General features: G+C 47.6%; 11 protein-coding genes and 3 non-coding genes across 14 annotated transcripts; 7 read left to right on the forward strand and 7 right to left on the reverse strand.

Moving 5' to 3' along the window:
* Positions 1–181: 181 nt before the first annotated feature.
* BKA55DRAFT_736095 (cytochrome P450) lies at positions 182–1929 on the forward strand (the record flags this gene model as incomplete). The annotated part of the gene is made up of 4 exons (XM_046201322.1): positions 182–310; positions 363–578; positions 641–664; positions 721–1929. The coding sequence occupies 4 exons, from the start codon at positions 182–184 to the stop codon at positions 1927–1929; spliced, it is 1578 nt and encodes a 525-aa protein (XP_046052013.1).
* BKA55DRAFT_639233 (Alpha/Beta hydrolase protein) lies at positions 1925–4053 on the reverse strand. The gene is made up of 5 exons (XM_046197100.1): positions 3714–4053; positions 3499–3661; positions 3206–3440; positions 2214–3154; positions 1925–2159 (listed from the first exon to the last, which is right to left on the reverse strand). The coding sequence occupies exons 1-5, from the start codon at positions 3920–3922 to the stop codon at positions 2079–2081; spliced, it is 1629 nt and encodes a 542-aa protein (XP_046052014.1). The 5' UTR covers positions 3923–4053; the 3' UTR covers positions 1925–2078.
* Positions 4054–5226: 1173 nt separating this feature from the next.
* On the forward strand, positions 5227–6635 carry BKA55DRAFT_506129 (uncharacterized protein; the record flags this gene model as incomplete). Its single annotated transcript, XM_046187239.1, has 8 exons — positions 5227–5250; positions 5298–5516; positions 5567–5783; positions 5834–5884; positions 5939–5962; positions 6011–6118; positions 6165–6263; positions 6313–6635. 8 exons carry the CDS (start codon positions 5227–5229, stop codon positions 6633–6635), a joined length of 1065 nt encoding a protein of 354 aa, XP_046052015.1.
* Positions 6636–6692: 57 nt separating this feature from the next.
* On the reverse strand, positions 6693–8362 carry BKA55DRAFT_506091 (Tannase/feruloyl esterase; the record flags this gene model as incomplete). The annotated part of the gene is made up of 3 exons (XM_046187236.1): positions 6693–7540; positions 7591–7738; positions 7787–8362. 3 exons carry the CDS (start codon positions 8360–8362, stop codon positions 6693–6695), a joined length of 1572 nt encoding a protein of 523 aa, XP_046052016.1.
* Positions 8363–9115: 753 nt separating this feature from the next.
* Positions 9116–10102, reverse strand: BKA55DRAFT_506508 (S-adenosyl-L-methionine-dependent methyltransferase; the record flags this gene model as incomplete). The annotated part of the gene is made up of 1 exon (XM_046187270.1): positions 9116–10102. The coding sequence occupies one exon, from the start codon at positions 10100–10102 to the stop codon at positions 9116–9118; it is 987 nt and encodes a 328-aa protein (XP_046052017.1).
* A 373-nt stretch (positions 10103–10475) lies between these two features.
* BKA55DRAFT_t107 lies at positions 10476–10574 on the forward strand. Its single transcript has one exon. It is a non-coding gene; the product is annotated as a tRNA-Ser (tRNA).
* Positions 10575–11470: 896 nt separating this feature from the next.
* On the reverse strand, positions 11471–11542 carry BKA55DRAFT_t126. Its single transcript has one exon. It is a non-coding gene; the product is annotated as a tRNA-Asp (tRNA).
* Positions 11543–12129: 587 nt separating this feature from the next.
* BKA55DRAFT_506903 (RmlC-like cupin domain-containing protein) lies at positions 12130–12966 on the reverse strand (the record flags this gene model as incomplete). The annotated part of the gene is made up of 1 exon (XM_046187308.1): positions 12130–12966. One exon carries the CDS (start codon positions 12964–12966, stop codon positions 12130–12132), a length of 837 nt encoding a protein of 278 aa, XP_046052018.1.
* A 297-nt stretch (positions 12967–13263) lies between these two features.
* BKA55DRAFT_562342 (uncharacterized protein) lies at positions 13264–15215 on the reverse strand. Its single transcript, XM_046192269.1, has 6 exons — positions 14762–15215; positions 14569–14714; positions 14467–14523; positions 14027–14419; positions 13713–13979; positions 13264–13665 (listed from the first exon to the last, which is right to left on the reverse strand). Exons 1-6 carry the CDS (start codon positions 14833–14835, stop codon positions 13349–13351), a joined length of 1254 nt encoding a protein of 417 aa, XP_046052019.1. The 5' UTR covers positions 14836–15215; the 3' UTR covers positions 13264–13348.
* A 1610-nt stretch (positions 15216–16825) lies between these two features.
* On the forward strand, positions 16826–17655 carry BKA55DRAFT_562348 (uncharacterized protein). Its single transcript, XM_046192270.1, has 4 exons — positions 16826–17062; positions 17118–17154; positions 17205–17272; positions 17328–17655. Exons 1-4 carry the CDS (start codon positions 16886–16888, stop codon positions 17376–17378), a joined length of 333 nt encoding a protein of 110 aa, XP_046052020.1. The 5' UTR covers positions 16826–16885; the 3' UTR covers positions 17379–17655.
* A 1852-nt stretch (positions 17656–19507) lies between these two features.
* On the forward strand, positions 19508–20430 carry BKA55DRAFT_562362 (uncharacterized protein). Its single transcript, XM_046192271.1, has 2 exons — positions 19508–19933; positions 19983–20430. Exons 1-2 carry the CDS (start codon positions 19518–19520, stop codon positions 20362–20364), a joined length of 798 nt encoding a protein of 265 aa, XP_046052021.1. The 5' UTR covers positions 19508–19517; the 3' UTR covers positions 20365–20430.
* On the forward strand, positions 20423–23155 carry BKA55DRAFT_661988 (acyl-CoA N-acyltransferase). The gene is made up of 4 exons (XM_046197608.1): positions 20423–21208; positions 21256–21474; positions 21901–21975; positions 22047–23155. The coding sequence occupies exons 1-4, from the start codon at positions 20788–20790 to the stop codon at positions 22829–22831; spliced, it is 1500 nt and encodes a 499-aa protein (XP_046052022.1). The 5' UTR covers positions 20423–20787; the 3' UTR covers positions 22832–23155.
* Positions 23156–23226: 71 nt separating this feature from the next.
* Positions 23227–23309, reverse strand: BKA55DRAFT_t125. The gene has a single exon. It is a non-coding gene; the product is annotated as a tRNA-Lys (tRNA).
* A 1676-nt stretch (positions 23310–24985) lies between these two features.
* BKA55DRAFT_506256 (uncharacterized protein) lies at positions 24986–27099 on the forward strand (the record flags this gene model as incomplete). Its single annotated transcript, XM_046187251.1, has 2 exons — positions 24986–26464; positions 26515–27099. The coding sequence occupies 2 exons, from the start codon at positions 24986–24988 to the stop codon at positions 27097–27099; spliced, it is 2064 nt and encodes a 687-aa protein (XP_046052023.1).
* Between the last annotated feature and the right edge of the window lie 775 nt (positions 27100–27874).

Raw genomic sequence — 27874 nt, forward strand, 5'->3', positions numbered from 1 at the left:
CCCCAGACCAGAAATTGTGGCGCCTACAGCTATCCCACATAGTTCCGCTCCAAGACAAGACGCAGAGCAATTGTGAGACGCATCTTATATAAAGCCATGTAAATGAAATGATTACAATTTGCTTCAAGCTCACGAAACGATTCAATTCACTCACTCACTCAGTCACTCACATTTCTCCATCATGCTGACCGTGCAATTATTCTGGGTAGCTCTCGCTGCCCTCTTCATACGTCTTTTGTTCACTGGTAGAAGACCCAAGAATTATCCACCTGGACCTCCTACACTGCCGATCCTTGGAAACATTCACTTGGTACAGTCTCCAATTTACAGATCCTGCAAACATTCCTTGCTGATAGTACCAGATGCCCAAAAGAGATGCCCATCTGCAATTCCGTAAGTGGGCAGACGAGTATGGGCCTGTTTATAGTCTCATTCTAGGGACCAAACCTTTCATTGTTTTGTCAAGCGCCCAAGCTGTCAAAGATCTGCTTGATAAGAAGAGTGCACTCTACTCTGACCGACAACAAATGTATGTTGGTCAGATTCTTGGTAGCGGTGGTCTAAGGCTTCTGATGATGGTTCGTTATTCTTGATCCCAACCTTTGCCAACGATGACACTAACAATTCTCTCTCTCCTCAGGGATATGGACCAACGTGGAGATCGGTAAGTCATCATTGAGTGAGTCAGCTATGATAGAGACAACTAACACAGTCTCACAGTTCCGCAAACTAGTACACTCGCTGCTCAACGTAACCACAGCCAAGAGCTACGTGCCTTACCAAGACCTCGAGAACAAACAAATGTTGTACGAGATGATCGTTCAACCCGATCAATTCCTTCAGAGTATTCGACGATACTCCAACGCACTCACAACAACCATGGTATTTGGCTGGCGCTCGCCTATCTACCGAGACCCCAAGCTCATGCAGCTCTTCGACGGCTTTTCTGAGTTTGCCGAGATCAATCAAACTGGCATCGCTGCACTTCTTGACTCTTTCCCCATACTCAGAAAGCTGCCTGACTTTCTCTTGCCTGTGCAGAGGAAAGCCAAGGAGCTTCATAAGAAGGAAAAGGACCTTTACCTGAGTCATTGGCTTAAGGCAAAGCAAGACATCGCCGATGGCTCTATCAAACCATGTTTCTGTGTTGGATTGGCGGAAGCGCAGGAGAAGGAGAAGTTTGATGATGCTCAAGCTGCTTATATCTCTGGAACTCTCCTTGAAGCTGGCTCAGACACAACTTCTAGCACCCTTTATGCCTTTGTGCAGGCAATGCTCCTTTATCCTGAGATCCAAAGAAAAGCTCAGGACGAAATCGACAAAGTAGTTGGTAAGCGCATGCCAACTATGGATGACGAGCAGAGCCTTCAGTATGTCCGCGCATGCATGAAAGAGACACTGCGATGGATGCCGACAACGATCCTGGGCGCTGTTCCTCATGCTGTCACGCAAGACGATACCTACAACGGATATCTTATCCCCAAGGGGGCGGGCGTTCTCAATAATGTGTGGGGTATTCATATGGATCCTGAGCGTCATCCCAACCCTCGCCAGTTCAACCCTGACAGGTATCGGGATGACTTCCAAAGCTTGGCAGACGCCGCAGCCAATCCAGATGCCTCGAAACGAGATCAGTTCACCTTTGGCGCAGGTCGTCGTATTTGCCCTGGAATCCATGTTGCCGAGCGAAGCTTATTCCTGGGCATATCACGGATGCTATGGGCATTCAACATCAAGCCTACTGTGGATAAGAACGGCAAGCCCATTTTGCCCGATCCAGATAAGCTTACGCAAGGCTTTGTATGCATGCCTGAAGAGTTCCCAGCTCGAATCATTCCAAGGTCTGAGGAGAAGAAGGCACAGGTTATTGAAGCTTGGAGGAAGGCGGAGCAAGAAATACTGGATCCTGAGACAAAGCAGTGGCGTTAGAGAATGTTCTCAATTAATAATTATGTATCTATCAAGTTTTCGGAGTTGACTAAAGTCAATCATCAAGAATGGCACTGCAGCATTGCTTCATCATGTGTCCTAACACTATTCATATCTCGGAGGCAGATCGTAATCTATATACATATGGTTTAGGCGGAGCCCAAGAGCTTCTCGACGAGGCCAGCGACGGACTGGACGACGGGGTACTTGGGGAAGTTAGGCTTGTAGACCTGGGACATGTTAGCATCCTGTTCTGTAAGAATGATCTGGGTACGGGAACTTACAGCCTGGCAGACAGCATTGAACTCGCTGCGGGGAGCCTTGCTACGGGCAAGTTCATCACCGGGAACTCCAAGCTTAACCACCTCCTCAGTCTTGTCAACGGTATCCCAACCAGGTCCAGCAGCGGGGTTCTTGATCCATTGAACGAACCAGTTGTGGACAGAATCGGCAAGAGCCTGCTGAGCCTTGGTGACACCTTGGAGGGCGGCGAAGCACTCATTGCCGCCATGGAAGAAAGGAACCTCAGTACCGTGGGTAGGAGCAGTGTTGGGGGGTCCAACAACATTGTCGTACTTGCCGAAGAAGCGGTAGACCCAGGTCTTCTGCTGCTCACTTCGCATGTCGAGGAGGTAGTCAACGGGACAGTTGAAGCGAGCATCACCATACTGGATACCGCTGCGAAGAGACTCGGTGGCGTAGTCGTTAGGGTTGTAGGCCTGGATCAGAGACTCGTCGGGGATATGAGCGCTATCAGCATCGAAGGTGTTGATCCAAGAGCTGAAGTTGCTGTTCTCGGCGCCGTAGACGAGGCTGAAGATGGTGCCCTCTCCATTGGAGGTACCAGTCAACATGGGAACATGGGAAGGATAGTTGCCAGCAGCAAAACGGGCAGAGTAGTCGGAGAAGCGGGTGATATCATCAATGACGGGAGTGAACCAGGTGTTGAAAGTGGAGTTGAAGTTCTTGGTCTGGAAGTCAAGGATGTCAACGTTGCGGAGACAGTTGAGCTGACCGTTACCGCCCTTGGGGCAGCCAACTTCCTCGGCGACGGCGTTAAGAGCCTCATCGACGGGAGCGTAAGCGGGGCCGGACATGGCGTTGGCGCTCATCTCGACGGCACCCTTGAGGAAGGTGTTGGGGTTGTTCCATAGGTAGTGATCGACCTGGACACCACCTGAAGAGTGACCACCGAAGACGATATGGTCAGGGTTACCACCAAAGGCTGCATAACGTTAGTCACGTTTTACATGTGATCGATAAGCGTGAAACATACCCTTGATGTTCTTGTGGATCCAGTCAAGAGCCTTCTCAACATCCAAGATGCTAAAGTTTTGTGTCTCATCAGGGTTCGCAGTCTTCAACTCGGAAGAGTGAGGCGAAGCAAAGATGCTCTCGCGGGTGTTGAAGTTGACGTAAACAACGCCATTGCGAGCAAAGTTTGTTCCTTGGATTTGAGGGTTGCTGCTTGAGCCAGTGACCATAGCACCGCCATACATGTAAACGAATACCTAGTAGGTGTCAGTTCATGTCTCGGAATATTCTGCGGGAGGGTAGGGTAAGGCTGACAGGCATGTTCTTGCCCTTGGAAGGGGCCCAGATGTTAAGGTTCAGACAATCCTCATCTTGGCGAGTAAAGGCATCGTTTGAGATGGCTTGAGGACATGTCGCACCATACGACGTAGCCTGGAACTTGGAACGAGACTTGGGAAGATCCTGGGGAGCCTTCCATCTACACCAGTGTCAGCTCATCAAATTGTGAAACAAACAATTTGATGACCTACCTGTTTTGGCCACCAGTGGAAGCAGCAAAAGGAACACCAAGATAAACAGCGTTACAGTGTTTGTCACGGAAACCTTGAATGTCGCCCTGAGGAAGAGCAGCGTACGGAATTGGAGGACAGGGAGGTTGAGATGGCGTCGCAGTCACAGGGACAAGACACGTGGCTGCCAGGATTAAACCTGTTGTTGTGAACATGCTGCTGAGGCCCATGATGAGGATGTGATGTGATAGCCAGAAAAAGGTGAAGATCGACTGAGACACGAGAAAAGCTTGAAGAATGAGTGGACAGAAGTTCCCGCAGCATTTGGTTTTTATCACCAAAAGATGTTTGCTGTTACTCGATTCGCCTATATCAGAGACGAAGAATTTCCGACGGGCGGACGCTTAGCTACAAAGAGACGTCTGAGCGGTCTCGGCAGTGGAACCAGGACCCTTTAGTGCTGGGTCTCCTAACTGTATTGAGTAGGACATAGCCGGAACATGCACCATAATAGAGTTTCGCGGAACGTGCACCGGTCGATTTTGTCATGCATGATCCGAGTCATGGATTCAGAATGCCTGTAAAATCTCGAGTTGGAAAGAAAAAAAAAAGGATGTCGGGTATTAAAAAAGGGGTTCACGGGAAGAACGGGAGGCTGGTGAGACTATTGAAAAGAAACGCCGGATATACAGCGTAGGGCAGAAGTTGAGCGGCTTCACGGCCAACTCTGTTAGTTGCAAGCCATTGCCGTTGATAGCATCACAGTGGACATTTTATGATGATCGATTGATGCCAGATGGATCCGAGGCTCAACGTACGATCCCACATCGCTTATCCATCAGTGCAAATGACAGAATTTGTGGATTGGCAGTTCCTTGATGATTGAGATTGTTCTCCAAGATAGGAATTGATCGGCCAACCTCCCCTGCTGCATCGCCACCAGTTCGCCGACCGAGCTTGATAATCAGCACAGATCTTGCATCGGGATTGGAACCCTCACGACGATCCTCCGAGGCATATCCCGAAGCAGAAGGTTACGAGAATCCCTCTCGGCGCCGACAACACGTCCCTTGCATATCAACCAATCCAAACACCCGGACGTCAGCCCAACGCCTTACTGTTAATTCCGCTCAATATCACTGAGTCATAATATTAAAAAACAAGACACTAATGAATAATACCTTACGAGATATAACCACAGCCAATATTTGTGCGGAGTTTCCACCTTCCGGTGTTTTTCTTTCCGCGCCACTAGTTCAGGTGCATCACCGTGGAAAATCCACATTGGTGTCTTTTTGACTTCGGAGCTAGAGACAAGTCTGTCGCGGACTCTCCACAGAAGTAACGGCTTCTGGAATCTCGCTGTGACAATCTCTTACACAATGAGCTGATACCAAGGACCGAGTCCACGGGTCCTGTTGATCAGGGGGTTTGGGTTCCGGATCCTTCGGTAGGAAATAAGTCTTGCTGCATTCCCACCTTGCCTTGCTTTTGTGCTGGGTTGTTTTGCAGATCAGATCAGATCAACGTCGCAATGGCTGAGGGTCTGGGACAAGTTGTAAGTTTGATGAATGCTTATGATGATGTTTTTGCTGATGATGTTAGGTTTCGTGGTACATATGTACCGTTATTGCGTGCATCTTTCTGATTTTGAGAATATGGGTTCGCGTGCGCAAGCTTGGGTTGTTGGCGATCGATGATGGACTCATTATTCTGGCGGCGTGTTGTTTGATCGGTGATTTGATCATCCAGCAGCATATGTGGAATTTGGGAATGGCGGATATTCCAAATGCTTCTCGTGAGAATTTTATCCAGATCATGAAGGTGAGTTTGCCTCTCAATTCCATTGTTGATGTCTGCTAACAACCGACAAGATGATTGTTCCTGGATCGATTCTTTACGTCACGTCGTTATGGGCTATCAAGATTGCTCTGGTTCTGTTCTATAAGCGACTCGCTGCGCCTGGAACAAAGCTACAGATGATTTACAACATCACACTTGGACTGTTGGTGATTTTCTGGGCGACTATTTTCTTCCATATCATTTTCCAATGCTTCCCGCATGACAAGAGATGGTCGCAAGATCCAAATTGTGTGTTATCTCATTCCCGACCGACTGAGCTGAAGCTGACGATTGCACAGATCAATGCGACCCTAAGGAGGCAGAGAAGAACTATTGGTTGACCGTTATCTGTATGTCATTCCACTCTTCTGGAGTCGTTATGTGCAATGCTAACCATTAAACAGTAAACATCGGTACCGACGTCATCAGTATGTTCAGAAGACACTAATTTAAGTTGCCCGACTAATGCATCTCAGCCATCAGTCTTCCCATCTCCATGGTTATGAAGCTCCAAATGAAGACGAAGCAAAAGATTGGTGTCGCAGCCATCTTTGCCCTCGGTTTCTTGGTCGTCATCGCAAGCAGTGCGTCCTCCAATCTCGTTACCGCGAGCTTTGCTAACGGCATCAGTCATCCGAGCCTACTACTCCAAGAAAAACGAGACCATGTTGACATGCACCGTCTCCATGATCGAAACAGCCGTCGCAATCATCGCAACCTGTCTCCCTCGTACGTCCGCTCACTTTCCCCATCTCCATCCCACTAACAAACCCTCCAGCGCTGCGAACACTCTTCCTCGGCCAAATGTCCTCCGCCCGATCCGGCTCCAACTACGGACGCTACGAGCTGTCCTCCACCGGCCAACCCCGATCCCGACGAACGAACCAAAGCCGAATCGTCACAAACGTTATGGGCGGTACACAAAAGCTCGACAACGATTCACAAGATGAACTATTCAAGGAGTCTGCGCATTCAGTAGCGGGACGAAGTGCGGCTAGTGATAAGAATCCTGGTATTACTGTCAATACCACCATTCATATGCAACATAGCAGCGAGGAGGAGGCGAGACGATCACAGGCTAGGCTCGATAGCTTTGCTTAACCGTTTTTATGTGTTGGATGTATATAATTTGTAATAAGATTCATGAGAGCGAAATGGTTATTTGCAAGTGAAAGAGGATGCAAGGTCTGGGTTACCGCCCTTGTATGTTAGCCGCTTCGGATAAGCGCACAGCTCAACGGCTCGGCGCTTTTCCGTCCCTACGGTCTCTGCATACAGAGTCTCGGGTGCTTTGCCGTGTTCAACCCACTTGACAAGAGCATCAAAGGCACTTCCGGGATACCATCCATCGCCACCTTTGCAGTGTCCAACACCTGGTGCTTCGAAGAATCTGTAGTAATCCGTCGCGCTGGAATCTTCTTCCAGAACACGCTTGTAGTAATCCACCGAGCCTTTGTGTGGGATGAGTTGATCTGCTGTTCCGTGCCATGAGATCAATTTTCCTCCTGCTTTCTTGAAGTCTGTGAGATCCGGGTCTGCTGTGCCCATTACTGAGGCAAAACGGTTGACAGATTGCCGGAAGAGCTTGCTGTACTCTGTATGAGATAGGTCATCCAAACTAGCCGATTGGTCTTGTAGGAGGAAAGTGGTGAGCCAGTCTTGGGCAATGGCGAAGGGACTTGAAGTGCAGTCCTTCAACGAGGTGCATGTTGTGTTGGCAAGACCACTCAAGTCTGCCCCACGATCAAGTCCATACCAAAGAAACTTTCCTTCTTCAGTCTCTGGTCCGCGCCACGTCAAGCGAACGACCTCAGCGCCCTTCTTGGAAATCTTGATTGTGCCGGATGGGTTGGTACACTCTACTGATCTACCAACGGCAGACTTGGGATCGAACTTGCAGAAATCTGGGTTTGAGATAACACCATCTTTGACTCCATCCAGTTGGTCACAAGCTTCAATGGCAGCCTTGGTGATGGCGTTGAGCTCGCAGATGGGAGGATAATAGCCTATGCCAAGTTAGCCTGGTTATTTTATAATTATGAGAAAATATTCTTACCGAGCTTGTGCATAACAACTTGCGGCCAGTACTCCGATGTTACGAACTTGTCCCAGTTGAAAGCAGAAGCAGTAGCAAGAACGCCATTATACTGAGTCGGGTATCTCTGTGCCATCATATGACCCTGTCGGCCACCCGTAGAGCATCCCTATCATATGTCAGTAGAGCTCATTTCTGAGGTTCTCTATACACTCACGTTCCAGTAAGAGTACTTTGACTTCTTTCCATAATAAGCCGCTGTCACAGCTTTGCCCAAAGTCGCTGCATCATCCAGAGAAACAGCTGCAAAGTTCTGTAAAGCAGGCCAATTGAGGGTTCCTGCGCTATGCAAAGCCCAGTCTAGCTCTTGCCTATTAGCCAAGAGGTGACCACCATCTGTAGTGGCTGCAGCATATCCATTAGAAGCGGGTTGTGCAAGGTCTGCAAGGTCGCCAGTTGACCAGCCTCCACCACCTACTCCAACAAATCGACCGTTCCAGCCTGAGACTGGCAGTGTTACGTATGTGTTGATGGTGTCATTCCAGCCTGGGTGTGTATACTTGACTATGACTTGGCACACTGAGAATGGATCAGTCGAGTTATTGGGCCATTCGTTGGTTGGCCATGGTGGAAGCTCGACATTGGTGACACTGGTGCTGATGGAAAGAATCTTGGCATTGGCGAGCTCTATGGAGCTAAATGTGTGGTCTGTGCAAAGGGGCTTTGCAAACACGCTTGGAAGGCCCTGTAACATCAAGGGTAATGACATGACGGAAAGGTTTGAGAAGAGCATGGTTACAAAATGCCGCTGAGGCTTGGCGGGTGGGGATCAGTCAGAGTGCGAGATGTCAATGGGAAACAACAGTAGACTACGTAAGAGAAATCATTTCTTGTGATATTTCCTCAGATATATAATACTCTCCCCAGTAAACAATTCTCCAAAACGATCATCTTCAGCCAAGCCGTGCATTACTCCTCCTCACTAGGAGAGCTATTCATTGGACAAGCTATCTATTCCGAGGAACATGCCAGGCCAACCAAGATCAGCACGAAACATCCCCAGATTCAGCCAGTCGGTAAGTGCTCACGGGAACGAATATCCTTCCTCTTGATACGCAAAACAGACCTATTTTCGACGTATCCCCGGATAATGTAGCATAGACCGATCCCTGGTAGGATCGCGAAGTTCCATCGGCCAAGGGCTTAACCTTGTTGCGGTAAAGTTTACCCCATATTCCCATTTCAATGCCGCGGAGACTAGTCGATATTTGGAATACCCCACGATTCGGGGTCTGAACAAGACTCCGTCAAAGCAGCAAATCTGGGGTAGCAGTTATTCGGCAGGTGATTTTTCTTAACTATAAATGGACGGGAAAGTATTGTCACTGACTCGTGAGAAATCCGGGGTTCTGCCATTGAGCAGTACCGGAGTTCGATCGTGGAAGAAGGCCGTCCCAGGGCATTTTAACAAAGACAACATAGAGAATAGTTTGTGGGAAAATACATGTCTTGTAGACTGCATATGGTATCATAATTCCAGCTTTGGTTATTCCTTCGGCTTCTGACCGGTGACTATCAAGCAATCAAACATCGAGTGCACAGATCTATCGCGTGATGCTTCTCTAACTCGAGCATTGAAAAGCTCAACCTCTTCGCGTGACCATCCCAAAACATCAGTAAACAAAACTGCCGTAAAAGCAGCCACACCTTCTCTCATATTGACTCCCATCAAAGTTCCAATTTCTTTAAGCCGTTCGTCCTTAGGCCACGGTCCGATTGGAAGCTTGAATCGCTCCTCTTTAACACTAGCGAAACCAGCCTCCTTAGCCCACTGCTGAAAAGACGGCGCAGGATCCATGGTCCTTCCAATCTTATCACAGGCTAATTTGAGATGGTCCATCATCTGAACTAATGCGTTGTCAGGTTTGAGCGAGTCATCCTCGGAATAGAGCGTATTGGCTGTTTCTTGAAGTTCGATCCAACCACCCGGTCTCAAGTTGGCGTATGCTTGTCGCAGTAGTCTAGGCCAGTCTTTGATAGACCCAGCCATGTATCGACAGTGGATATAATCATATGGGGTTGGCTCAACCCATTCCGCTTCAACGTCGTCAACGATGAATTTGACGTTTGGGGGCACCCAGTCTGGCTGGATGGGACTAAGGTCATTTCCGACCACTGTCGCAGAAGGATGCTCGTCTCCAAATTGAATTGCCCAGATCCCCGTTCCTGTTCCGATATCGAGAACATTTAAACCTTCTGGCTGAATGGGGGCCAAGAATAGGCGGTCCTTTATCGTCCGACAGAAAACGTGGTGGATCATATCGAGACGATCTTGTTCCTGGTCATCATTGGGGAAACTGTACTGTCCTGCGCGATCACTGTGGTATCGCCGACCATGCTTCCATTTGTATTTGAGCACACTGCTAGCAATAGAGGTAGTCGCTCCTACAGAGTCGGCGGTGAAGACAGATTCCGAGTCGGAGGTGGTATCTTCGTCGACCTGAACTTCAGGGGCTGTTGGGTTGTCTGACATCCTTGCCGTTATCAACTGGGAGAACCAAAGGACGTAGATACTTTTTATAAATATGATGATTGATGGAAAACTAGATTGCGGGCATATGATGTGATGGTCGTGCTTAAAGTGGAGGTGCTGCAGACCCAACGTCAGCCGAGGCATAGAAAAACAACTCATCCAGTAAGAACATATGCGGTTCTGAAGATGGATGTAACCCCAGACATATTGCAATAACGAGGGTGCCAATCATCTCGTGATTAAAACTTGAATATGCATGTCTGATTAGAGCCCCATCAGACACTTTTTCTGGAAGGTGATTAAAATGAAGACCATGTTTGCCGCGTCTTTCCATAGATGCTTATTGTGAGGCGAAACTACACCGATAAGATAAGACAACGTGGCCGAGTGGTTAAGGCGATGCCCTGCTATCTCTTCTGAGACATCATAGGCATTGTGTTCGCACGCGTAGGTTCGAATCCTGCCGTTGTCGACGTTTTTTTGTCTCTTTTTATCTCTTCCTAGTCTGTTAAATCGGTTTGGGATAACGGCAGTTATATGCACAATCATGGTTGAATGGCTTCAGTTAGTGGGAATCTCACTGCGGTGTGCCTATCTGTAGTGGATATTGGTTAACAAAAGAGTTTCATGGTATGATTTCTATATCACAAGGATCAGTTATCGCAATTTTAAGATAGAGAGTTGCGTTTGGTGCCTATCTTGGTTATGTACTGAACTTTAAAAAACATTCTGTATAGACGCGGTTTGTGTCGGGGCTGGGTTCCACTACGCGACGCGTCCCAACCCAAGCCTATATCGCAAAGTTGCTATCTTATACAAGCTGGAAATATATATACACGTCTTGTTTAATAATAAATTAATTCAATCTGTTAGTTAACATGTTTGTCTTTTAGTTTTAGGCGATGTTGGCAATCTCTTTATAGAGTGCAGTGAGTGTGACTTATAATGTAGTTAGAAAACTAGTTGTTAAAATATTACAAGTTTTAATAATTTTAGACTTAATATATTCTATCTTTAGAAGTTTTATAATTCTAAGGTAAGACTACTTATTCTCTCTCTTAATATATAACTCCTTTATTTAAAATATTTTTATTATTTGCAAGCCTCTGGGCATGTTTAAAATATGTCTTAATTGTTTAGTAGTAATGGTTTAGGGTAATTAAAACGCCTGACACAATTAGCATAGCATAGCTTTCACAGTGCACAATCTAACTATTATGCTCACAGATATCGCGAAAATAAACACATAGATAAGGCATCGCTACGGATAATATGCACAGTATCTTGAGTGTTAATGAAACAGCACAGTAATTAACTTTAAAATCTGCAAAAAAAAAAGAAACGCCTGTGTATCACAGGTGGCTGGATCTCTCCCGCCGGGAATTGAACCCGGGTCTCAAGCGTGACAAGCTTGCATACTGACCACTATACTACGGAAGATGAACAGGTTCAGACCTGCTGTAGTGGGGTTGCGGTTGGGGGTCGCAACAGGGTCCATAGACGTACAAGCAAGACGCAACACTTGACAAAAAATAAGCAACACGAAACACCCCTCATAATACTCACCACAACAGAGTATCATCGCTCTCATAACCACAAACTGAGACAAAAAGGAAGATCCAAAATGTGATTGCAGCAATCCGCAAAAAACATGCAACAGCGGGGATTCGCTGGTCGTCACCGACCCAACTACTAATCCGCCGGTTAGTGGCTTGACTATGGGAGAGCGGACGGGATCCCGTATTTTCCACTACCTTTGGTCGCATGTGTTAGCTTTCCTGGCAAGACGGATCATGTCCACGAGGGTGTGCTGTGAACCGCAAGCTGGCGAACCTGTCCCCGGCCCATCTAGTTCAGGAACACGTTACTACTCTGAGCGAGAACCTATGGCAGCAATCTCGTGATTGAGAGCTGCTAGAGTCTTGAACTTTTAAAGGGTCAAACCACCGAATGTTAACTGCTTCGATCGTCTAGAACGTCTCATACAATGATAAATGAGATTTCAGTTGTTTTGATCATTATTTAATCTACCTAGAGAGCTTGGCATGTCGGTTCACATCCTTATACAACAAGTATCTAAACCTGCCTGGACCACCAGCATAGCAAGCCTGTGGACAAAAGGCCCGCAACCACATAAAGTCACCCGCCTCAACCTCAACCCAATCCTGATTCAGTCGGTAGACAGCTTTTCCTTCAAGCACATAAAGTCCATGCTCCATGACGTGTGTCTCAGCGAAGGGAATGATACCACCAGGCTGGAAAGTCACGATGTTCACGTGCATGTCGTGTCGAACATCGGTAGGGTCAACGAAGCGTGTTGTCGCCCAAGCTCCGTTTGTATCAGGCATCTCTCTAGGCTCAATATCCCTCTCATTGGCGAAGAAGGCCTCAGGTGCATCAAGACCAGGGACAGACTCGTAGGCTTTGCGGACCCAGTGAAAGCGAGCTGCTTCGCTAGAGTTGTTGCGGAGTGTCCAGCCGCTCTTGGGAGGGAGGAAGGCATAACCTCCTGATGAAAGAGTGTGAGCTTCGCCAGCCAGCGTAACGGTGATTTCGCCCTCGACAACAAACAAGACACCCTCAGCAGTGTCATCCATCTCAGCACGATCACTACCACCGCCGGGTTGAACCTCCATAATGTACTGAGAAAATGTCTCAGCGAAGCCTGAAAGTGGACGAGCGATGACCCATAGTCGTGTCTGCTCCCAGAAGGGGAGAAAGCTGGTGACGATGTCGCTGAAGCAGCCTTTGGGGATGACGGCGTAAGACTCGGTGAACATAGCCCGGTCGGTGAGGAGTTGAGTTTGCGGGGGCAGGCCGCCCTTTGGTGCGTAGTAGGCACCCACTGCGTTGTCGTTGCTCATTTTGAGGATTGGATTTGAGTGTTTTGAGATATAAGAAGAATTTGAACACTCAAGACCAAAAATTGTTTTAAGAGAGAGGATAAAAATTTCGGCCATCAAGTCCGATATCGAAAAGAACTCACTTGCAACACCATAAGTACCCCGCATGAACCCCTCCGAGCGGACTGGACCCTTCATGAATGTGGCCAATCGGGCCTTTGGCAATTCAGTCGCTTTCATTTGCAGTTTGTGCTATTCCTAATTCGGCTACATTAGACGGACACCTTAACGAGGGACTTCGGGAGAGTAACCCGAAGCATGAGGAGTATCAACAACCATAGAATTCTGAAAAGGCTTTTTATAATGGAGAACTATTCGAGTCTGGAGTATGCTAACTAAGGTTTCAGCTGGAGCGGCATGAAGACCCCTCAGACTGTGTGCAATCACTTCGTGAAAGAGAAAGAGTTGTCTCTTTCTTAGCAGATGCATTGATGGACACTGGATCCTCGATGATAATCTCCTTTCCCTTCGGAGCAGTACGCGTGATGGAGAACTCATCCAACTTATAGCCAGACTTCCCAGTCAACGCCATCTCAGCAAGCGCTTTACCAAGAGTAGGCACAAACTTCATTGCCCAACCAGCGGTGAAAATGGCAATGCTCTTCTCCGCACCACCTCGAAGATACTTCTCTGGCAGGAAATCCAGCACAAACATGTTGTCTAATTCTATTAGCATTTCCCTTAAGACAGCTGGGCGGGCATCTTACCGAAAACATTGGTCTGGAGACAACTAACAGTCGAGGCCGGAACGGTAGCGTCAACGCCAACAACATGGTCCCTCACGAAATCTTGAGTGTCCTGGATATCTCTGGGGTCAAACACATTGGCTTGACGTTGACTTGGATCGTCGATTGTTCGAGTAGCAGCATCCACTGCAATTCTCACAACATTCGGTGGTCCCCATGGCAAGGCTGGGAAGCCATAGAAAAGTTGTGACCTGTCATTCACCGATGGTCCGAACTGAAACCACATGCCTTATCTACTGTTAGTAATGTCAATCACAGGATGGTGATGTACTTGCTAGGGAAGATAGTGCCGTTTGGTCCTGGGTTCGTGTTAAAGTATGTTGCAACCATTTCCCAAATATCCAGCCTCAAACCAATGCTGAAACTCGGTTTCAAAACATGATTGACGTAAGCTCCACTGGTAATGATGACCTTCTTCGTCAGATACTTGACCTCTTTATCATGAACCATCGCGTGGACTTCCCAGATGGATTTATCACTATCTAGAGGACGAAGCTGCTTGACTTGGGTGTGCTGCTTTGCCTGGGCGCCATAGTCCTTTGCAAGGCTGTATAGAGTACGGAGAAGGAGCTGTACGTTGATGACTCCGTTGTCTGGAGCGAAGAGTCCGATCCACTTGGGGTCCAGGTTCTTGAAGGGATACTGTTCCTCAATCTGGGCGGCAGTGACTTTATTGGTTAGAATATGGAAGGAAAATGGCAGTTAGTATACTTACGCTCCTTGTAGGACATTCCAAACTTGTCCAAGTTCTCCTTAGGTCCCAAGAGCGAGCCTGTCACAGTTAGGATTATCTCTTAAAATCACAACAATATCTTACCTTCTGGAGTATCGCCTCCCATATCCTTATCACCAAAGTTCAAAAGACCTCCCATCCATCGAAGCGACACTCCAGCATCTTTCTCAAGAGCATGCCAGTGCTTCATAGCCTCAATCGCAAGCTTAGCCATGAACTCTTCGGTGTACCTATTCTGTTAGCTAATGCGAAGATGGTTGTTCTGCGACAGACTCACATAGTGCGAAACATGCGGGCCAAATCACCTGAACTGCCGGCTTGATTGAAGAAGTTGTTTTGTTCCAGAATCATTACTTTGCTTCCCGCTTTGGCGACTTCCTATCCCGCGGCTAGACCGACTGGGCCTCCACCAATAACCACGACATCAAAGATGTCTGAGTTTGAGTTTGAGTAGGCCATCGTGTCTAAGCTGATGTCAAAATGATAGAATATCTTTTTCGTGGTTATGAATTGTCAAACTCGTGAGAGTTTGATGAACTAAGGCCCCGTCCCATCTTGAAGTTGAGGATCTCGCCTTTCTTATAAGAAGATACCGCCATCAAAACTAGGCACGGCCCGACATCTCTGCCACCACTATCACATTCCACCATGCAGAGAAATACGATAGTTCCTCATGTAGAATGCAGAATGTGCTGTAAGTGGTATAAGTGAGGGGTAAATCTCACACATCGTATTCAGCTCGTTACCATGTCTCAGGTTGTGCAGAACCCCAAGTATTTATACTTCATCTAATACACTACAAGAATAGAAAAAGCAGTATAGACTACACAAGAAGTGACACTGCTATGCACGTTACCATTTCGCTACTTTAGTAAGAGTTTCTATGATGCGTTAGGATTATCGACTTGGTTTCTGCATTTGGACCACGTATTGATTTGGGCGCAGCTGAAAGTAAGACAACATACGCTACTGGGACCCCAGACAAGTGGTGTGATGTGATAGTTATTGTTCGAGCAACTGCAAAAGTGAGTGGACATTGGAAAGACCTTGTACTGAGGTAGCCGATGAATGTCGTCATCGCACATTGGCTATGTCTCGTGGTCAAGAATCCCGGTATGGTGCGCTCGTCGACTAATGAACAAATATAGCCATCAATAAGATGCAGCTAAGGCCTAATCTCCTCAAGGACTATATATGGGAACTGACAAGAATGCGTTTTGATCAGGTGTTCAGGCTCTAACGGAACATGATATGCACTTCAAGTGTTGTCATTTGCGATGCGCAACAGAGAGGCCGCACTTCACTCATTTCTCAAGGCTTCCTTTACTTGAAGGTCACCAAAAGGTTTGGCAGTGTTGCACTCGTCACCGAAATACTGTAGTACATATCTAGCGATTAGCTCACAGTATGAAGCATTAGATATGATGGGACGCCTTTTTTTATCTTCCGGTGTTATGATATAAGTGGTGGCACTGATAAGGATATTCTGTCTTTTGTCTTTACCACCTCGGGGCATTGGTGAGATATTCCAGAACCACGTCGCGCCGTCACCTGCTGTCTTGAAGGAATTTGACCGCTGCAGACCGTTATTCATTAGTCCGAATGTGGTCGCTCGCAAGATGGAAACTCTTCCCTGATCGGCGAACGATGTTTCGCTACTCTTCTGCATCAAGTTCTTGCAGTCCATCCACGACGTGGAGGGTTGTGAGAGACAAGGAAAAGTGTTGTCTATGAAACGGTGGACAACGAGGAAGATCCTGAAATAGTAACAGAAAACCGAACATCATCAGTCTAGTAAGCTTTGACAAGTAGCGCTTACCGACAAGAGAAAGCTGAACTGGTCAGCCAATACCGATGGACAACACGGATATCAATGCCGTGATTGTTACGAAAGCTCAATAATGCGCCCGAGGCCACCAAATACTGAAGCATCATTCCGATGGATTTCTAATTAATTGGACTTGTCAATCGGAATCCGAACAAGCTTTCTCAAACAATGTTTCTTGGGTTTATTCCCATTGCAACGCCTGCAATTCCCTCATGACGATGGCAATCAACTGTGTTTGGACAAGGCGCCTGGTCCAGTGCGATCTAATCAGCCATGAGGCGTTCAAGCTGGCTACTCTGATAGGTCTCTCGGACATGGGCGTTGTTTAAACCCGGATTCATCCATGAAGCTGGGATAGCCACATTCCAGTGACTAGTACCACCAACCTTAAACTGGTCAGAACGGACGCAAGAGCGGCAAGATACGGGAATGACGGTTCAATGATCTCCCGATCGATCGGGGGATATCAGGGCCATTACCCCGTCCCCTGGCCCTGGGTTCCACGGTGGTTCATCGTGACGTTGCACTTAACTCTAGTTCCTGTGCGGTCCCTGCGTCGATATCCACAACACCATGAATATGACTGACGAGGAAATGGCTGAAAAGGCGGGTGAGGATAGGTCCGGAGTCGCGATTGCAGTTTCAGTTTCGTTGATGAGTCTGTCAGCTGTCATGGTCGGACTGCGACTTTGGTGTCGTCGGGAGAGACAGATGCTTGGACTTGACGACGTGACCGTCGTGGTTGGCCTGGTAAGTCGAGCCAAGATGCCTCGAGACAAAGAGGTTCTAATGTTACTTATTGTAGGCTTGCGGGTTGGGATGTGGATCGTCAATCATTGCCAGTATGTCACTCTTGTCTGTGTCGATAACATCAACTAAACTACGATCGCAGTGACGCATTATGGACTTGGCCGACACGGCTTTACATTATCACCTCCACAGCTAAAACTATACTTCCGAGTAAGCAGGGCAAACCGATCCCCATATTCGGACTTCTCTAACACGGACCCTGCAGTGCTTTTGGATATCAATCATGTTCTACCATCCAGGACCACCTAATGCATAACCCCACCTAATGCATAACCAAAATTTCGCTCCTCCCATACAAAATCCAAATTTTCAATTGCATTGTATTCGGCCAGGCATGAAGATACTCGCGAACGAAGACCTGCACTATATTGCTTTTTTCATCGAATTTTCATATCGGCTTGAATTTTTCCCGTTCCGCCCTGTAGCCTGGTTCTCTAGCCCTTTGAATTTTGTCGCATTTCATCTCATGTACCCTAGGCGACTCCATCCACTCAAGCCGAACTTTCACCTAATTTACTCGCCACAACTCCTTCCGTAATGGTTCGCCGTAATTATACCGAAGATGACGTAGCTGAGGCTATATTCGACACCACCGATAGAGGCCTCTCACAGAATGAGGCGGCCCAGAAACGTGGAGTACCTCAGTGGACCATTTCGAGACGACTTTCCGGTCAAGCAAGCAGGAATGAACGTATCCAGGCCCACCAGCGTATTCCAAAGAGCCAGGAGGAGACGCTTATTCGTTGGGTGCTGCGACAAGAGTCTCTGGGCTATGCTCCCTCGCACAGCCAGGTCCGCGCCTGTGTCGAGGCCATCCTTCAACAACAAGGCGATAACAAACCTTTAGGCAAGCACTGGACCACCAGGTTCGTCAAACGTCACCCAAAACTATCTACCAAGATTGGAAAACGTCAAGAAGCCGCCAGATTTGACGGCTTTACTCCGAAGGCGGTCAATTGGTACTTCGATATCAGGGAGAACGAGTACGGCTGGATCAAGCCTGAGAACACAGTTAACGTGGACGAGGGCGGCATAATGGTGGGTTTCGGTAAGTCTTCTATAAGTACTCTATAGGCTTTTATAGGGCATAGCTAATTGGTTGTCCATGAGGCCTGGACAGCCTCGTGATCGGGAGCTCTGACCCGAAGAAGAAGGCGATGTTGAAAGGCGTTCAGTCGCTCACCTGGACTTCGTTTATTGAGGCTGTCACCGCAACTGGCCGTGCTTTGAAACCGGGAATTATCTTTAAAGGAAAAGAGCTGCAGAAGCAGTGGTTCCTTAACGAATTCGAATTAATAGCGGACTGGCACTACATCACATCACCGAACGGCTGGACAGACAACCATATTGCTCTCGAGTGGTTGAAGGACGTTTATCTACCACAAACGGAGCCTCGTGATGCATCGGATGCGTGACTTATTATCCTTGACGGTCACGGGAGCCATGCGCAGGTGAGCCTTTTGGTGTTTTCTCCGCAGAGTCACCCGCTATAGGGTCGCTAACGAGCAGTCAGGATGAGTGGATGGCTACGTGCTTTCTGAACAATGTCTACTGCTGTTACCTACCAGCACACTGTTCTCATGGTCTGCAACCGCTAGATAATGGAATTTTTAATGTCATCAAAGGTGCGTATCGGAAAGAACTCCAAAAGCTGGCTAGTTTGACCGATTCTGCGCCGGTTGACAAAGTCAACTTTATCCGGGCATACGCGAAAGCCAGGGAGGCGGGCATGAGGAAAGATATTATCTTATCCGGCTGGAGGTTTACTGGAAATTGGCCAATAAATCGGTATAAAGCTCTAGCACATCCGGAAATTCAACCGGACAAAGAAAAATTGTTGGAAGAGTTCAAGACGCCGAGCCCTCCTCAACTGCACTCAGATGATACGCCGAAAACGAGCCGTCAAGTGAGGGAAATGGCCAAACACCGAAGCCGCCCGACCAGGCGGAAGTACAGTAAGATCGCAAAGGGGCTGGAAGCTTTAGAGATGAAGGTGGCCGTTCAGAATGCGCGGATTACTGGCCTCGAGGAGCAGATGGCCCAGGTGCGGCGAGGGAAGAAAAGAAAGGCGGTACCAAACCCGAACCGACGATTCATGGCTCTGTCGGAGAATCTAGCGGCTGGAGAAGCTCTCCCTGACTCAAAAGAGGCAGAAATAGAGGTGGATGTGGATGAGGAGGTCGAGTCGGTGATTGAGGTGGGTGTCAGGTCAGAGGACGAAAGTGATGACTTTATGGTCGTAACAAAGCACTGCCAGCGCACACGGAGCGGTCGGGAGGTCAAAAAACCACGCAGACAGTAAAAATTGAGCAATTTTCTAGAAACTTTCTCCAAAGCCTCATTTATTAATTGAGAATCGGGCCTGTTTTTGTGGACATCAAAATTTGGATTTTGTATGGGAGGAGCGAAATTTTGGTTATGCATTAGGTGGGGTTATGCATTAGGTGGTCCTGGATGGTACTCATACGCTCTCTTCACCATCAAGTTGACGTTTCTGATCCACTACTATCGAATCATGTCGGTCTCTAATATGCGGTGGCTCTACTCGAGTGCACTCGCTTTTGTCACGCTCTGGGGAATATTCATAGGCGTCGGAGTATTCCTGGTCTGCATTCCGCTCCAAGCTTTCTGGGACCCGCGAGTCGACGGACGATGTTTCCCTTCCCAGTCTACTTTGTGGTACGTCAGTGGTGTTGTGCACGTCGTCACTGACTTTGCAATTATCGTCATGCCTCTTCCCATTGTTTGGAAACTCAAGCTTCCGCGCTCTCAGAAGATATATCTCACTGGTATTTTCGGTCTCGGATCATTGTAAGTCTTGCATTTGGGTCTTCCCATCTTTGACTAACACGCCCTTCAGAACCGTCGCAATTGCTATTCTTCGGATGCGGTGGCTCAAGCCCGTTGCAGATATGACATGGTGGAACGTCACACCAGCTTCGTGGTCCATGGCAGAAATCGCGTCTGGAATAACTTGTGCTTGTCTTCCGACATTCAAGCCCTTGCTAGTTGGTATAAAGAACTGGTTTCCTCAACTTGATAAGGGAGATAGCACTATTTGTCTTCAGGAGCAAGGAAGCGAGGGAATTACTGGGTCAACTTTGGCTGCCTTCGAGGGTCATGGAGTTGTCGGTAGTGGACCGAAAGTACCCACCAGTATCTCAATGTATGGAACTCAGACGAGCATATCGGCAATCCAGGGCGGAAAGAAATCGATGAGAAAACCGATACAGACGGTATAGTGGTGTTAGCATATATAGATCTTGATACTTGTACAAACTTGTAATTTATAATAACTTGGTTCCGCGGAACAAGAAGATGCATGTAACTCTTTCAGTGGGATCTAACAAGGTTCTCTGCCCGACGTTTCCCTGTGAAGCCTGACGCATCGCAGATGTTAGAGACAAATGCATAACCACCACGCATATTTATGTGAGACACCTTCTGTGAGGCCGTAACAAGAAAAATATACAAAAGCCTTTACAAATTCCCTTTGTGAGTCCACACCATTCGGCGGCAGTGAAGCAATCGTCATGAACCGGAAAGGGCGCTAATGTCATGTCATCTAGGGCGTAACTTTAGTGGATCTCTACTCCGCCATTTCTGGCTTCACCTCCTTCTTCCACTCATTAAAGAGCATCCCAACTTTGTATTACGCCCGAATCATGACAATCCGCCTGATTGAAGCCTCGGAGGAGCATCTCCCTGCCATAGCTCGTATCGCAACTTCGGCGTTCAACCCAGACACAGATGCTCTGTCACGTCGCTTGTTTCCCCTTCATCTCCAACCCAAAGACCTCCCCGATGGCGAAGCAGCGTATGATTGGCGCTTCGCACGCAAAGCGTCGAGTCTAGCATCATCGGAATCTCATCTCGTAGTTGCCGTTGATGATGAGAAGGGGCCCGACGACCACATTGTCGGGTTCTCACTCTGGGATGCCCCTCCTGCTTCTGGCGGTGACTCAGCACCCAGCAGGGAGATACAATGCGCAGCCCTCGATAAGGAAGCATTCAACGAGATGAAAAAGACTGTGAATCAAGATGCTGTCGATAATTTTGGAGAGAAGGGCATTAATGGTGTCTGGCGTACGTTTCCCACTCAACTTCCTCCACTACGGTAACTGACCGCCTAGATCTTGACTACATCGGTGTCAGTCCGGGTAACCAAAGACGCGGCATTGGCAAGATGCTTTTGCAATGGGGTCTTGATCGCGCTGCTGAGGAAGGCAAGGACTGTTATCTGGTAGCCACCGAAGCAGGACGACCGCTGTATGTGGCTGCAGGTTTCAAGGATATTCGTGTTGTATCGATTCTCGGCATACCTCACTATTCGATGATACTTAGAGCTGAAAGTTCCTAAGATTCAGAGGTATCCAGAGCATATAGACAGTAGAGGCAATCGATATGCAACTGAAATTGCCATTTAAACTGCTGAACCATAGGCCGTCAAAGCTGAATGGGTCGAGATTGCCAATCGACTATTCTGTTGAGGCTGTCTCCGAAATTGCAATCTCTCCAACGTATACCATTTATCAACATTCGGCGATAAATACTGTCCATATCGCTTATTTCCAGACTTCCTTTTTCTCCGGATAAGATAAGGCACCACGCGTGAGCTGAAGCACACAGTAATCACTATGCCATATTCAGAGTGGTCTATTGGCTTGGCGCAACCAAATTATCAACATTTATCAGCAAACTATCGATTTTCAACGGACCTTAGCGCCCATGTAATTTAAGATGCCCCATAATGACAGCGCAAGCACTAAATACTTCAGTACTGGGAAGCCCGTTTTCCGTCCCCCCCTGGATCTTGACTTGCATTTTCTCATTCTTTTCCTTTTGGATCTCACGTTCATTACAGCGACTGTCTTATTCACTCATTTTAAGATGGCGTCGCAAAGACTTTACGCTGCAATTGCAGCTTTATCCATTCTCATTGGATCCGAGGCTAGTCCATGCAGGCCAATTTCTTCCACCACTGAGATTCAGGCTACATCAACATTCTCTTCTGGAACCGAGACTGCTACTGCTAGCGACGCCACGTTCACCACTGGGCTGACCTCAACTGAGTCGGGCTACGTCACAGACATAACCATCACTAAGAGTGAGACCGAGACTACCAGCGCGGCTGAGCCGACCTCAACCGTGGCTGTTTCCACTACCGAGACTTCTGCCATCACTTCTACCACGGAAGCTGCCTCATCCGCTACCTCAGCCGCACCTATCGAGACACCCACGATTCTAACCAACGGTGACTTCGAAAGCGGCAGCATTGCTCCATGGTTCAACTTTGGCACCGGCGCCTACGCCAACATCGACACTACAACAGTTCACGAAGGCTCATTCTCTCTTACCATGGGCTCCCAGGCTAGTGATTGGTCTAACACCGTCCAAGTCCTCCGCAAGTCAACCCTCGTTGCGAATCAGCCATACAGCCTTTCTCTTTACGCCAAGGTCAGCTCTGGTTCTCACTGCACTGCTTTCGAGGCGTTCATTGATAACAACGACCTCAATGACTCCTTTGGACAGAGGATTCGTGTTGCTGGTGCCCAGATCGCTAGTGACTTCACTCCTCTGTCGGGCGAGTTCTACTTGACGCAGGCTGCTTTGGACAGTAACAATGCTATTCGGGTTGTCATCAGGGCGCAGTGCAGTAATGGTTATGTGGCGTGGGTTGATGACGTCCAGCTGAGTATTTCAGACTAATTTGTCTCATCTCCGGGATGTCGATGTTCCTTTGCGGCTGTAGAGACAGTCAAGATTAATGGTTTGAAGAAACAGTGACCAAGAACCAAGCAGCGCTTTAAGGCACATTTTATCATAGCAAGCAGCCTGGTCCGCAGCTAGGGCTTCGCTGTATATAGTTACCTATCCTAGCCATCCTCTGATGGTTGTGGAATAATTAGATTTCCATTCTTAACATATCCTCTGGCCCCAGGAGCTACAACCGTCCGCAGTGCATTAACCAGTGTAATCCACTCTGGCCTTGATACTCGCACGACTGACTGAGAGCAAAATATATGATTTAAGAGCGTAATGTTATTTATATTGGGATGCAAAAAGGAAAGCCTCGTAAACGCTCGCAATCGTAATATAGGAACAGCCCGATGCGGGGGTCGAACCCGCAACCTTGAGATCGCGTACTCGTAAGAGTCTCACGCTCTACCGATTGAGCTAACCGGGCGTGGCTCTTAATTGATGCTCGGCGTCATGGGTGGAGCGACCAAGAACACGGGCAGTCTGGTTCAATCGGCAGCAGTGTGAATCGAATGCGAAGTATTGTTGGTTCAATTTTACTTGTAGGGAAAGGTATAGCTTCAAATGTTTTGGTGTTTTCTTTGGTAAGTTGCTGACATTCGCATGAAACAGGTGGATGGGCCTTGTCACGTATGGTTCAGATTGGCGAGTGGGAAATATGGCAGGTTCTGCTCGTTCACCATTGTCGCCTGTAAAAGAATGGGAATCAAAGTGTTCGATCATGCATCGGTGGAGAATAAAACATGGCTTTATCTTTCTAATTGTATACAATGCAAGATGATCAAGATATCGCCTACCTAGTACCTAGCTCACCACTGTATCTTGTTGTACACTTGTGTATCTCAGCCAGCATGGCGTGATGAAAAGGATACCCTTTGCCAAAAGTCTCGACGGAGCACATATGTCGATTTTATATATGTTGCCGTTATTTCTCTAGGCGATATACATTACTAAGTCCAGTATCAGGTTGAGCCCGCAGGATAGGGTGTAGCTGTGCATCAGCCAGGGAAAAAGATCCAATGGCACCAGGTCAGAGATTTGAAACTCTGTTAGGAAAGCGGAACATGCAGAGTTCCTGAGTTAAGCTGGCCAGACTTGTACTCTGAAAGATGGCTTTAACCATCTTAGATAAGACTTGAGAGATAAGCGGCACAGGCCGTGTTTTCTTAACGTTTTCTTCTACTGATACAGCTGATCCAAGAAGAATTAGAGCAAGATTGTATTTACTATCATAAAATAGTGACTGTGTGATTCTGTGTAGAACGACCTGGTACTTAGTTTAGATGAAACAATGAAATAAGAGGCCTATAATGTAGAAGGACTTGAATGAGACTGAACCAGCTGGTATTGTTTCAATAGTATTTTGAACAAAGGCTAGGTAGGTTTGATGGTTTCGGTGGGACATGTGGGACCTGAAAATCAGGATGAAAATATCTTTCGAGTCGTATCTGTCGGGTGATGAAGAAGCCAAGTCGTAGTCTGAACTCCCCAGACCAGATGATTTAAGAGGTTTCAGCCATTCCTGGTGAGATTTTCTTGTCTTACCAGCCAGTGCTTGGCGACTTTATCAATCAAGGCTTCACCATCCATCACACAAGCAGCTGCACATTGGAACGGGCATCTTCAAGTCTAATATCTTCTGCCTCGGGAAGATTTCATAAGTACTATGTCTATTCTTCTTCTTTTCTTTATTCATTGGCTAGACACGAAACAATACGGTGTCCAATGTCTGGCTGAGTTTGCCTGTTGTATTACGCCGGAGCTGGAATTTATTTTTCCGCCCCCTTTGCTCAGCCATTCGGGTACCACGCCAAAACACGTGACGCAGTTGGACCGTGTTTACCGTTTACCTCATGCGTCGCAAACACATCACCACCCTTTCGATAATCATTCACATCAGCTCATCTTAAGCACATTCAGTCTTTCGCAGACTCACAACCAACATCAACCTATCCATATTTTTACTCATTTTCTATGACGCCAAAGATCCCATCGGCGCGCCATCGCGCTAGACCGCCGCCAGGCGTGAAGGGTCAATCGTCACCAGAATACCCAACTCATCGAGCTTATCACGCAGCGTCGCGCATTCATCAGGTCAGCGGAATGTGGCCAAATGAACTGTGCAAAGGCTTCGTGCCTGACATGTGGGGAATTCGACTCATCGAAAGTCTCTCGGCGCTGGTGTCGCTCGTGGTGACCAACAAAGTTGATATTGAAGAGTTGCGACGCAGACTGAAGGGCCATGCAAACCACCATCCACGCACAAAGTATCCTCAACTACGCAAATCTGATATCCTCAAGGCCCGGAAATGGCTTCGTGGGATGGGTATTGATACCAAACATCCACATCCAAATGAGCCTGCATCAGTGAATAACCTGAGTGATGATGAGGTTGGCGATAGTGACGCGACTGAGGCAGACTCTGAACCAGTTGATGAGATAGTGGCTTTGGGTTTGCCAGAGGATCAGATCGGAGAGGATGACGATGAAGATGAGGAGGAGGAGGAGGAGGAGGAGGAGGAGGAGGAGGAAGAAGAAGAACAAGAAAAGAGACTAGAGGAGGAACCAGAGCAAAATAAGGAGGGGGAAGAGGAAGAGGAGGATGTTGAGGAGCAAGAGGATGAGAATGATCTCGACTGGGCTGTGCCGAAGAAACAGAGCCCGCCTCGAGAAAGACGCCGCTCACCAATCAGAGAAATCGTCGAGATCGAAGACGACGATTCAGGTGACGATACAGAGGTTGACCCAGCCGGCGATGGCTTCATGATGAACGACAGCCCAGAGCCTGTACAGGCAAACGGCCAATCTGGGCCTGATCATGCAAGGTCGACACCCAACTCTGCGTCAGCAGCATCAAGCCGTCCCCGGCGCAGCATTCAACAGCCATCTCGACTGGTTTCAGATACACCTAGGAGCTCTGTTCGCCAAGACAGCGGCTCAGAAGAATATACATCTGCGACTCTGGCCGTAAAGAGTCCTCCAGGTTTGCAAAAACAAACACCAAGTTTCCAAGCACCGGCATCAACGCCTGCAACTTCACAGCGCGTTATGCGTCCTCCTCAACAATCTGCACCAACTGCTTCTCCTGCAAACACAATGCAGAATTTTTTCAAACCTCGCCCACAATCACGTACAGCAGTGCCTCTTCCCCCGATCCCCGGTACCAACAGCGCAACGCAGTCAGCCCAGCGATCTAATAGTCAGCCATCGGCTTCAACCTCCGCTTCAAATTCGCAAAGTTCCGCAGCCCCCCGCACACAAGCCAGCTCGCAGCCATTGGCATCGCCCCGCACTAGTGCTACCTCTCTGACCCCTCAACAGCAATCAGGCAGCTGGCCGTCAGTGTCTAACCACGTGGCTCCCCAGGAGGCTTACACCCAATTAACAAGCAGCCAACAATCAACGCCTCGTCACTTAGCTCCATCTCGGGGTAATAAACGCCCGGCTGAATCATCACCAACAATCTCATATGTGAATACCCCAGCAAACGCCTCACGCTCCGGAGCAAAGAGGCAAAGGACATCCAATGCACCACCGCAACAGTCTCAAGTGCCTGGAGCACTCAATTGGGACGCACTTCTGGTGAGAACTTCCCCATCCAATTTATACTACTATAATCTGACCATTTGTAGCCTTCTGGAAACCAGTTCAAAGAAAGCTTGAAAACTACTTTACATATTATAAAACCAAATATGCAGAAGTTTGAAAAGCTGCTTGCTGATATCAACGAAGAGCATCGCAGACTCTCGGCCGTTCAGAGCAACCTTTTTAACAAAAAGTATGATTTCACAAACGACCAAAAGAAAGCACAAGACGCTCTCAAAGACGTCGAGAAATCCACAGCCAACGAGAATAAGACGCTCAGAGGTCTCGAAGAAGTTTACCAGAAGAACCCCGGGGATGCTGAGCTCCGCACCTTTATCAACAAGCGAAAGAAGACTATTCTCGAGCACAAGGAGGTGTACATCATCGTCAAAAGCCAGCTTGACAAGAGCATAGCTGAAATTTACAAGACGGATAATGAGATTGCGCTTGTTACCAAGAGACTTGGACAGCTTGATGCTGAGAGAGCTGAGGTTATGAGGGAGAAGGAGGGTGTTGACAAGGCGGCGCGACGACTGACGATAATGTCGAGAATCATGGAGCCTGGATGGCAGGCTACAATCGACATGCTTGAGCAGGCTGTGGGTGCTGAAACTTTGGAGAATGCTTTCTGAGGAGGATTTGTATTGCAATGAGTACGGTTTGAAGGTGTAATATCCGAGGCAAAAGCTTTATTAAGCGTGGCGTTTCTTGGATGGGATACCTTATATGTTTTATGAAGTATAGTGTAATTAGAATGCTTAAAACTTCTTCAAGAACTAGGGACTATACTATCATTAAATTAAGTTGGAGATTGTAAGGTGAAAGAGATGCCTGAAAAGCTATGAGCTGTGTTAAGAGGATATGAATATTAACTGTGATTATGGGCCTGGTAACTTTCCTTAAGGTAATTTTAAACCTTGAGGAACACTTTAAAGAATTCTATAAAACTTAGGAAGTTTTTTTTTATTCTTCAAAATGGTCCTCTAGATTAGCGCCTGGTTAGAGTAAACATAAACTAGTTATAAGATATAAATAAATCTTGATATAACTCTTAGTTATGTTTATTACTTGGATAAGACCTGAATCACGACTAACCTGGCTTATGCTCCATGCATACTATATTTCTGTGACATGATCCTGCGAGGTAGTGTAATGCTTCCCCGCACATCGGGCACTTATGGTAAGCGCAGGGCTGACAACCATGTCGATACCAAACAACTCATTGCTCCAACCACCAAGTAACATAACGTAGAGGTCTCTATTGATCTGAATAAATAAAAGGATTTAGACCAAACATCGAACATGACTTTACTTCTCTTTTAGCTGAAGGCTCCAATGTTCACTAGCCCTTCATTAGGTGCAAGCGGCAAACGCTTCGAAACTCCACGCTTCCGTGCCGCCTCAGCA

The sequence above is a fragment of the Fusarium redolens genome (genome assembly GCF_020744475.1).
Source record: "Fusarium redolens strain MPI-CAGE-AT-0023 chromosome Unknown BKA55scaffold_5, whole genome shotgun sequence".
Lineage (NCBI taxonomy): Eukaryota > Fungi > Ascomycota > Sordariomycetes > Hypocreales > Nectriaceae > Fusarium > Fusarium redolens.

Bases quoted from the DNA above. Each gene is read 5' to 3' on its own strand.
- BKA55DRAFT_639233 (XM_046197100.1), bottom strand. From the start codon at position 3,922: ATGGGCCTCAGCAGCATGTTCACAACAACAGGTTTAATCCTGGCAGCC. The intron at 3,155-3,205 runs GTATGTTTCACG...AACGTTATGCAG, and splicing joins GATCCACAAGAACATCAAGG to CCTTTGGTGGTAACCCTGAC. The intron at 2,160-2,213 runs GTAAGTTCCCGT...AACATGTCCCAG, and splicing joins TCAATGCTGTCTGCCAGGCT to GTCTACAAGCCTAACTTCCC.
- BKA55DRAFT_562342 (XM_046192269.1), bottom strand. From the start codon at position 14,835: ATGATTCTGGAACAAAACAACTTCTTCAATCAAGCCGGCAGTTCAGGT. The intron at 14,715-14,761 runs GTGAGTCTGTCG...CTAACAGAATAG, and splicing joins GCCCGCATGTTTCGCACTAT to GTACACCGAAGAGTTCATGG. The intron at 14,524-14,568 runs GTAAGATATTGT...TAACTGTGACAG, and splicing joins GGGAGGCGATACTCCAGAAG to GCTCGCTCTTGGGACCTAAG.
- BKA55DRAFT_562348 (XM_046192270.1), top strand. From the start codon at position 16,886: ATGAATATGACTGACGAGGAAATGGCTGAAAAGGCGGGTGAGGATAGG. The intron at 17,063-17,117 runs GTAAGTCGAGCC...TACTTATTGTAG, and splicing joins TGACCGTCGTGGTTGGCCTG to GCTTGCGGGTTGGGATGTGG. The intron at 17,273-17,327 runs GTAAGCAGGGCA...CGGACCCTGCAG, and splicing joins AGCTAAAACTATACTTCCGA to TGCTTTTGGATATCAATCAT.
- BKA55DRAFT_562362 (XM_046192271.1), top strand. From the start codon at position 19,518: ATGGGAGGAGCGAAATTTTGGTTATGCATTAGGTGGGGTTATGCATTA. The intron at 19,934-19,982 runs GTAAGTCTTGCA...CACGCCCTTCAG, and splicing joins ATTTTCGGTCTCGGATCATT to AACCGTCGCAATTGCTATTC.
- BKA55DRAFT_661988 (XM_046197608.1), top strand. From the start codon at position 20,788: ATGACAATCCGCCTGATTGAAGCCTCGGAGGAGCATCTCCCTGCCATA. The intron at 21,209-21,255 runs GTACGTTTCCCA...CTGACCGCCTAG, and splicing joins GGGCATTAATGGTGTCTGGC to ATCTTGACTACATCGGTGTC. The intron at 21,475-21,900 runs GTTCCTAAGATT...TAAATACTTCAG, and splicing joins GATGATACTTAGAGCTGAAA to TACTGGGAAGCCCGTTTTCC.